Genomic DNA, 8,487 nt, shown 5'->3' on the forward strand with positions numbered 1-8,487 from the left:
CCGAGACGCTTCGTACAAACCCTCGCTCCCTTGCCCCTCCTCCTCTCCAGACTCACTGGCATATCCCGTCTCGCTACCCACCCACCCGCCCTCCCACACGCACGCACGCACGCACACAAGCCCTCATCCTCGCCACCACACCCCACGGCCCACAGCATCTGCGCCTGGTGCGCCATGCCCCTCGACAGCAGCAGCACGCACCGGCGCCGCAGCGACGCCGCACGCCTGATGCGGCTCGCCGCAGCGGGCCTCGTCATGGCCGTCGGTGCCGCCGCGTGGGCGCAGGCCGCCGGCCATCACTGCATCCACGACAAGCTGCAGGCCCGCGTGCTGCAGTCGGTGGCGCAGCAGCGCAGTCCTGCCGTCAGCGTCTCGGCCCTCGGTCTGCCCTACGTGTCCGCCGGCACCATCAGCAGCGCTCACACCGTCGACTGGGCGCTGGCCGACAGCACGTCGCCGAGTGTCGTGCGCGCCGCGGACTGGGGCACGCTGCGCATCGCCGTCTCCACCGCAGACCTCACGGACCCCGACTACTACTGCTCCTACGTCGGGCAGCGTGTGAGCAACCACGCTGGCGCCTTCGTCACCTGCACTGCCGAGGACATCCTCACGGAGGAGAAGCGCGACATCCTCGTCACCTACCTCATCCCGCAGGCGCTGCAGCTGCACGTGGAGCGGCTGAGGGTGAGGCAAGTGCAGGGCAGCTGGAGGGTGACCGGCATGACGGGCCCAATCTGCGGCGACTTCAAGGTGCCGAAGGCACACGTCACGGTAGGCGTCAGCAACGCCGACTTCGTGCTGTACGTCGCCTCGGTGCCGAGCGAGCCGGGCGTGCTGGCGTGGGCCACGACCTGCCAGGTGTTCTCGGACGACCATCCAGCCGTGGGTGTCATGAACATCCCTGCGGCGAACATTGTGTCGCGCTACGACCAGGGCACCACGCGCACCGTGACGCACGAGGTGGCGCACGCCCTCGGCTTCAGCAGCGTGTTTTTCGAGAACGCCGGCATCGTGATGAACGTCACGAATTTGCGCGGCAAGCCCTTTGCGGCTCCTGTGATCAACAGCAGCACGGTGGTGGCCAAGGCGCGCGAGCAGTACGGCTGCCCCACCTTGGAGTATCTGGAGGTGGAGGACCAGGGCGGCTCCGGCTCTGCTGGCTCGCATCTTAAGGGGCGCAACGCCAAGGACGAGCTCATGGCGCCTGCCTCGGCTGCAGGGTACTACACCGCCCTGACCATGGCCGTCTTCGAGGACCTCGGCTTCTACAAGGCGGACTTCAGCATGGCCGAGGTGATGCCGTGGGGCCGGAACGCCAGCTGCGACTTCATCACGAATAAGTGCATGGAGGACAACATCACGCAGTGGCCGGAGATGTTCTGCAACACCACGGAGAGGCGGTATCGGTGCCCCACCGACCGGCTGAAACTGGGGACGTGCGGTATACGCACCTATAGCACCCCGATGCCGACGTACTTCCAGTACTTCACCAATGCCTTTCTCGGCGGGTTCTCAGAATTCCTGGACTACTGCCCGTTCATCGTGGACTACAGCAATGGTGCTTGCAATCAGGACCCATCGATGGCATCGCCTTCTTTGCAGGCCTTCAACGTCTTCTCCGACGCGGCGCGCTGCTTCGATGGCGTCTTTCAGCCGAGGAACAGTAATGCTCGCTCTGAGCCAAACAACGCCTTGTGCGCCAACGTGATGTGCGACACGGCGGCGCGCACATACAGCGTCCAGGTGCGCGGCAGCAGCGGCTACGTCGCATGCACGCCGGGCGAGAGCATTGACCTGGCCACCTTGAGCGCCGCCTTCGTGAATGGCAGCTACATCACGTGCGCGCCGTACGTGGAGGTGTGCCAGGCCAACATCAAGGGGCTCATAGACTTCGAGAGAGACGCTGCCGACACAGCGGCGATGCGACAGTGGAGTGAAAGGATGTATGTATTGGCCACTGTGACGGCTGTGCTGCTGGGGATAGTGCTCGCTGCCATGGCAGGCCTCGTGGTGGGGCTGCTTGTTATCAGCCTTTCCTGATCGCGACGCAAGCTGAGCGGCTCCCGCTGCGGCTGACGAGGGCCTCTGCCAGCGTGAAACGGAACGAGCAGGACGACTGGGTGCGCGGTGCCGCTGTAGTGCGCCCCTGTGCCGACGGCCATCGCAGCCCACGCGCGTCGGAATGGCCTTTGGCTGCTTTGCTTCTCCCTCGCTCGTCGCCTCTCGGTGACGGCGTCGCCATTGCGAATTCAGAGTCTGATGGATGCGTGTATTGGGGGCTCTCTCCCTCTCTCGCAGCCCCCACCACCCCCTCCCTTTCCGTTGCTTCTCTTTTCCTATTGCTGCGCGGGTGTGCGTGCCGCTGGTAGACACCTTGAGCTCCTGGCCATTTGCCCTGCAGTGGCGCAGACGACCATCAAGGTCATGGGGTGGGTCTCGACACACCCCGCTGTCCCACGGCGAGCACCGCGCGTGTCTGTTTTCCTTTGCTTTCAGCATCCTGTGCTTTCGACTCTGCAAACGCCGTGCGGCGGGCGCAGGCGGCCTGATGTGCGCCCTCTCTCTCTCTCTCTCGGCAGCGCGACACGGGGAATGGACGTGAGCCAGAGGGGAGGAAGGCGAGCACGCGCCTCTTTGCCGCAGCTACGTGCTGATCGTACTCAAGTGTGTTGTGTCGCTAAATGTGTGTGTACACGTGTGGGTGTGTGTATGTTCAGCACCAGCCATCTGTACGTGGTGTATTGCTCCTACCATCACTTGTTTTGGCTCCCCCTCTCCCTCCCCTCCCGCCTTTTACTTCCCTACTCGCGTGACTTCAGACTCCCAAATCGTTGTTGGAGCGTGTGAAGCACAAAATCGAAAGAAAACACGAGGGCGTCTGATGCACACCCGCACACGCAGCGAGCGCCTTTGCTGACCACCCCTTTCCCCGTGATCCACCGTGGGTGTGTCTTCCTGTCACTCTCTCTCACTCTCCTGTCCCCTTACCCCCATAAACTGCTGTAGTTGGAACTACCCTTATCTCCTCCTCATTTTGCGTTTGTTTGGGGTGTCTGAGCAGCAACAACAGCAGCAACAACCCTCTCTTCGTTGTAACCACTCCTCCTGTTGGGCGGTGACTGCCACCACCGTAAACTAACCCTCTGTCACCTCTGTTTCTTCTCGTTTTCCCTCCTTTCGCATCGAACCAACGAACGATCTCACCCCTCATCACCAGCCGTACCGCCAATCTGCGACGCTTCCTCTCTCTTCCCTCCCCCCACACATCACCACCACCACCACCACCAACCTCTCAGCTTCGTTTTTGAGAGGAGGGGGTGGGGCGGTTAGGGGTAACTCCGGTGGCCAAAGCAGCCGGGTAGCGGCACGCACGCACAAAACGCACGGAGACGCGACAATGCACAAGAGCAACCAGGAGCTGAGCGTGCCCAAGATAGTGGGAGACTTCAAGGTATACAGCGTGAGCGGCTCCCCATTCGAGGTTCCGGCCAAGTATACGCTGCTCAAGATCCTCGGGATGGGCGCCTACGGTATCGCGTGCAGCTGCTTGGATGGCGACACAGGCGAGAAGGTATCCATCAAGAAGTGTCGCGACGTCTTCCGCGATGTCGAGGATGGCAAGCGAGTGCTACGTGAGATCGACATGATGCGCTTCTTCCACCACGAAAACCTGCTCAACGTGGTGAACATTTTGCCACCGCTAAAGCGCGAATACAACGGCTTCGAAGACGTGTACGTGGTCACCCCGCTCATGGATGTAGACATGAATGTGGTACTGCGCTCGCGCCAGGTACTCGAGGAATCCCACATGCAGTACTTTGTCTACCAGATTCTGCGCGGCCTCAAGTACCTTCACAGCGCGAACGTCGCGCACCGCGACTTGAAGCCCGCCAATCTCGTTACAAACATTTCTTGTGAGCTCAAGATCATCGACTTTGGTCTGAGTCGGAGCGTCGACGTGCCGTACTCAGAACTTACCGATTACGTCATCACGCGTTGGTATCGCCCGCCGGAGCTGTTGCTGGAGAACACAAACTACTCCACCGCTGTGGACATCTGGTCTGTTGGGTGCATCTTTGCGGAGATGTACAACCGCAAGCCGGTCTTCCCAGGCCGCAACACGATGGACCAGTTACGCATGATCGCACAGCACATTGGCAAGCCTCCAGCCAGCATCGTCGAGCACCGCGAGGCACTAGAAAAGCTGAGTGAGCTGCCGGACGGGTCGCTTAGCATTCCAAAACTTGTTCCCGGTCTGGCCGGTAGCGCGGAAGGCATGGACTTTCTCGCCAAGATGTGGACACTAGACCCGAACAAGCGCCCGACCGCGGCGGACATGCTCGCCCACCCGTACCTGGCCCACCTGCATGACGAAGAAGATGAGCCCGTTTGCCCCGCCCCATTCCTCTGGTCACACGAGAGCACTCCGATGGGCGTCCCAGAGCTTCGTCGAGCCTTCTGGGACGACATTGTTGACTACAACCCGTCTCTTCCGCCGGCCATGCCGCCGGTGACGGCGGTTGGTGGCGGCAACTCAAAGAACGGCAGCGCCCACCATCACTAAACGCGAATCCTCGCTTGCAGTGTGTGACTCCCGGTCCAGCAAGCTACACCGCCATCAGTTGGAAAGGGATAGGCGGTTGGTAAGTAGAGACTGGGAGATGCAGGGATGAATGGGGGAATGAGGTGGACAAGCGGGCGAGAGCAGAAGTGGCGGCTCAGCAGTGGGAGAGAGGAGAGGACCTACAGATTGCATGGCAGCAGCGTTTTTCTCTTCCTTCACACCGGCGTGCGTGTGTCTGCGGGTGAGTGTGCCAGCGCCCTTTAAGGTCGAGTGTGCGCCACACGCCAACATGCACACACACACACACCTCTACAGACATAAACAGACACTCTCGCTCAATACGCCTACAGCGGGGGACTCCCGCACATACAAACATCCTGGGATATGGGGTACCGTTGATAGCGTTACCCTCTGTGTGTGTGTGTGGGGGGGGCTCGGCTCGGCTCGGCTCCTTTCCTCCCCCTCTCCTCGCCTTCCCCCCTCCCCCCATTCGCCCTTCTCACTTCTACCTTACCCCAGGCGACCCCTCTTGTGAGTGTGTGGGTGTCTGTGGCGGACACGAGGAGCCCATTATCGTCTGCTACACACCTTTCCACACCGACGCAGTGCGCATGCATGCGCATACCAGTGTCACTGTGAGGACATGGGTGTAAGCATCACCTCTCTCTGCAATGGTGGTGGTGGTGTGTGTGTGTGTGCGCGCGCGATGCGGCTCCGTCTTCCCCTCCCCTCTCTCTCGCCCAACCACCTCTTCTAGTCACTCCCTGGAAGTACGGCGCCACTCCTCGTCGTTGACGAGGATGGCGACTATGGTAGTCTCCCACGCCCCTCCCCCTCCTCCTCTCCTACCCACCCGTCCCCCGCCCGTTCGCACTCTCGCGCCGTCATGTCATCGCGGCTTTATCGTGTGCTTTTTCCTCTCGGTCGACTCGCTGCTTTCCCATCATGGCAGTGTTCGTGCTTCGCACTGCCGTCATCGCCGCCGCCAAAGTCTTTGAAGCAAAGCGAGAGAGAGAGAGAGAGATCGTCTCTGATGAGCGGGGTGAGGTGCGGAGGAAGAGAGGTTGCGGCCATGATGTGTGAAATGGACCAGAGTTGATGGCACTCGGTATCCCCTAATATGATTATGGCTTTGTGTGTTCTCTTTTTCGGTTCCGGACAACGTTGGGCGTCCGTCTGTGGATGCGCAGGGTGTGTCTTCCCCCTCCCTTCACACTTCCCCCCCCCTCTCTCTTTCTCTCTTTCGAGTGTTTCATGTGTCTCGTTGCCATTTCTCTTTTCCCTCCTCTCCTCTCGACTCACCTCTCCCCCTTCCTCTATTCACGGTGGTGGTAGACACTGTTGATGATGTACATAGCCTTCCCCTCCACTCCCCCACTCTACGCCTTTTGCTTATGGGCTTTAGTGGGCAGGCGGAGGAGTCATTCCACAATTTTTGTTGTCTCGCTTGGCTTTCACCCTCCCTCTCTCCCCCTGCGTGTGTGTGTGCGTGTGTGGTGTACTCGTAGGAAATGGTGCGACAAGAAGGAAGGAAGGGTGGATCGCATGAGGATACGATGGTGTGAGGCGTGAGTAAACGTTCTCGCAGCGTCACTCCGATGAAATGCCATCACCGAGTACTTCATCTTCTCGTTTTCCCATTCTGTTCGTCTGCGCGTCTTCGATCTCGCGAAATCGAGCCATTTTAACCGCTTGGCACCCCGTGCCTGTCCGCCGTCTTCATTCCCCACCACGACGGGGGTTCAGGGGGAGGGGAGGGGGCGGAAAAAATGGGGGGGGGGGTGATGATTCGTGCGTCGTGTTAATGATTGACTTGAAAGCAGCAAAATCCTCACTGATCGCGTTGACAGCGCCAGCGGCGTGGAGAGCGCAAGTAGGAAGAACACCAGATCGGTAGGCTCTGCTGCATGGAACTCGGACGCGCTCTAGTGCGGAAGGGTTCGGAATCGTATATTGGAATATGCCATCCTGGGTGCGTTGGACATCGCTCTCTCCCCCGAAGGCCGGCCGATGTGTCTGCGTGTGCGTGTGCGTATGGATGTGTGTGTGTGTGTGTGTGTGTGTGTGTGTGTGTGCGGGTGTGTATAACCTCTAATTTCCCCTTGTTTCTCTACTCGGTTACGTGGCCCCTGATGACCGGGGCACACCTCAGTGCGTGGTATTCCCGAGTCAAGTCCCTACGGCGTAGGGATGTCGGTGCGACTTGTCGCCGGTCAGGTCCTGGATGGCGTTGCGTCGAAGCGAGCTGCGACAGCGAGCAGGTCTGTGCCACTCATATATGGCGGGCAGCGTGACCGCGTGACTCGAGCGTATCTCACGCGGCGGCCAGCCTGACGAAAGCGGCTGTGAGGCAACCTGCGGAGTCGGGGGGTTGGGGAATAGGCGCAGAGTTTGAGGTCGCGGCGGTGCCCAGATGACTGAGTCGGCGTATTACTGCAGCCACGCGCGTCTGCAGCCGCTTCGCACCGCGCGATCGGGCCGGTGGCCGGTGAGGAGGTCGAGTTGTCATTTTTGAGCTCATCCCTCCTATAACGGAGAAATGGACACGCCCCGGAAGAGGGGAGAAGTGAAAAGAGGGGCGTACGCGTGCGATAAAAGAGGCGAAGTGGCGGCACTTTGACGCACCCACACACCCACGCGCGCACGCACGCACGCGCTGGACGCGGTGGCTGAGCACGCGAGAGGTCTCCATTGCCACACACACCTTTTTGGGGAGCCTCTTCTTGTCTCGCTGTAACACTCCATCAGGCGTCACCAGAAAGGAAGCAAGTCGTTGTTCTGTGGGTGGTGGAGCGAGCCGGGCTACGCACAGGTATGGTTGTGTCTGTGCACCTCTCACTGTGGAACGGAGTATGATGAGCTACGCTTCACAATATGCAGCATGCGCCCTCCCCCCCCCCTCAATGCCCTCACACACGTTCTTCACCTGTCCCCTCTCCCTTTACCTTCTCTCTTTCGCTCTGGGCGCTGTGCCACACACGCACATCATTCTTTGCTCATCGGTGTGTGCGTACGTGCGGGTATTGTGTACCTGCCCCTCTGCCTGGCTCTCTCGCTCTCTCCCCTCCCCCTCCCACTCTGTTTCATCGCTTTCCCTCTCCCTCCTTAAGCAGTATGTCACCCGCTGCTGTGTCACCCGTCCCCCTCCCCCTCTTCCTCCTCATTCATCCCCCCTCGCCCGACGAAACCCAGCATACAAATTGGCTCGGTGGATAGTGCGTCAAGGCTGGCAAACGCGCGTTCCTACAACGCCCATGCGGCCTTCGGGTGTTTCTTCGTTGGTTTGGTGTTACCGGTGAGCGCAAGCGAGACGAGAAGCACAAAACGAAAGCGCATTGTGTGGAACTATTGCGGGCTTTGGGTCAGCAGCGGCACCGCAGCGGTATTCCGGTGGGACACCTCTTGCGCTGTGGTTGACTAACGTCCTTAGGTATAACTCTTGTCGCCCGTCTCTTGTTGTTGTTGTTGTTCTGTCACTGTGTGTAAGAGGACGTGTGTGTTCGCTCGCTCGGCTTATCGTCGAGGCCTGTACTGCATAGACGCGCACCCTCCTATCCATCACCACCTCCGCCAATCATTACATTGCCTGTCCTTGCGCATCCAATACGGCAACCTTGTAGGCTACACACGCTTCCGCACAGGAGGAAGGGCCGCCTGATCCCCCACCCACCCCTTCTCCTCTGTGGCGGTGTCTGCCCTCTTCTCTCACCTTTCCTGGCTGACTGTGTTGTGTGTGTGTGGGTGCTCGAGTACTCCATAGAATATTCTCTTCTTATCAGCAGCAAAAAAGGTGGCGGGTGTCCACGCAGGGCACCCACACCGCCTCCTCCTCCCCCCCCCCTCCCTCCCGCTCCCCCCTTCCTCTTTCGTCTTGGTTGCCTGCCGGCGTCCGCGTCGGTGTGTGTTAATTTTCTCGTCGTGTA

At 60.0% G+C, this 8,487-nt stretch overlaps 2 protein-coding genes across 2 annotated transcripts; both read left to right on the top strand.

Annotated features, from left to right (window-relative positions):
* Window positions 1–174: 174 nt before the first annotated feature.
* Window positions 175–2,040, top strand: LBRM_10_0610 (GP63, leishmanolysin; the record flags this gene model as incomplete). The annotated part of the gene is made up of 1 exon (XM_001562780.1): window positions 175–2,040. One exon carries the CDS (start codon window positions 175–177, stop codon window positions 2,038–2,040), a length of 1,866 nt encoding a protein of 621 aa, XP_001562830.1.
* A 1,357-nt stretch (window positions 2,041–3,397) lies between these two features.
* Window positions 3,398–4,564, top strand: LBRM_10_0620 (putative mitogen-activated protein kinase 3; the record flags this gene model as incomplete). Its single annotated transcript, XM_001562781.1, has 1 exon — window positions 3,398–4,564. The coding sequence occupies one exon, from the start codon at window positions 3,398–3,400 to the stop codon at window positions 4,562–4,564; it is 1,167 nt and encodes a 388-aa protein (XP_001562831.1).
* Window positions 4,565–8,487: the final 3,923 nt, after the last annotated feature.

This window comes from Leishmania braziliensis, chromosome 10 (genome assembly GCF_000002845.2).
Source record: "Leishmania braziliensis MHOM/BR/75/M2904 complete genome, chromosome 10".
NCBI classification, from domain to species: Eukaryota; Euglenozoa; class Kinetoplastea; order Trypanosomatida; family Trypanosomatidae; genus Leishmania; species Leishmania braziliensis.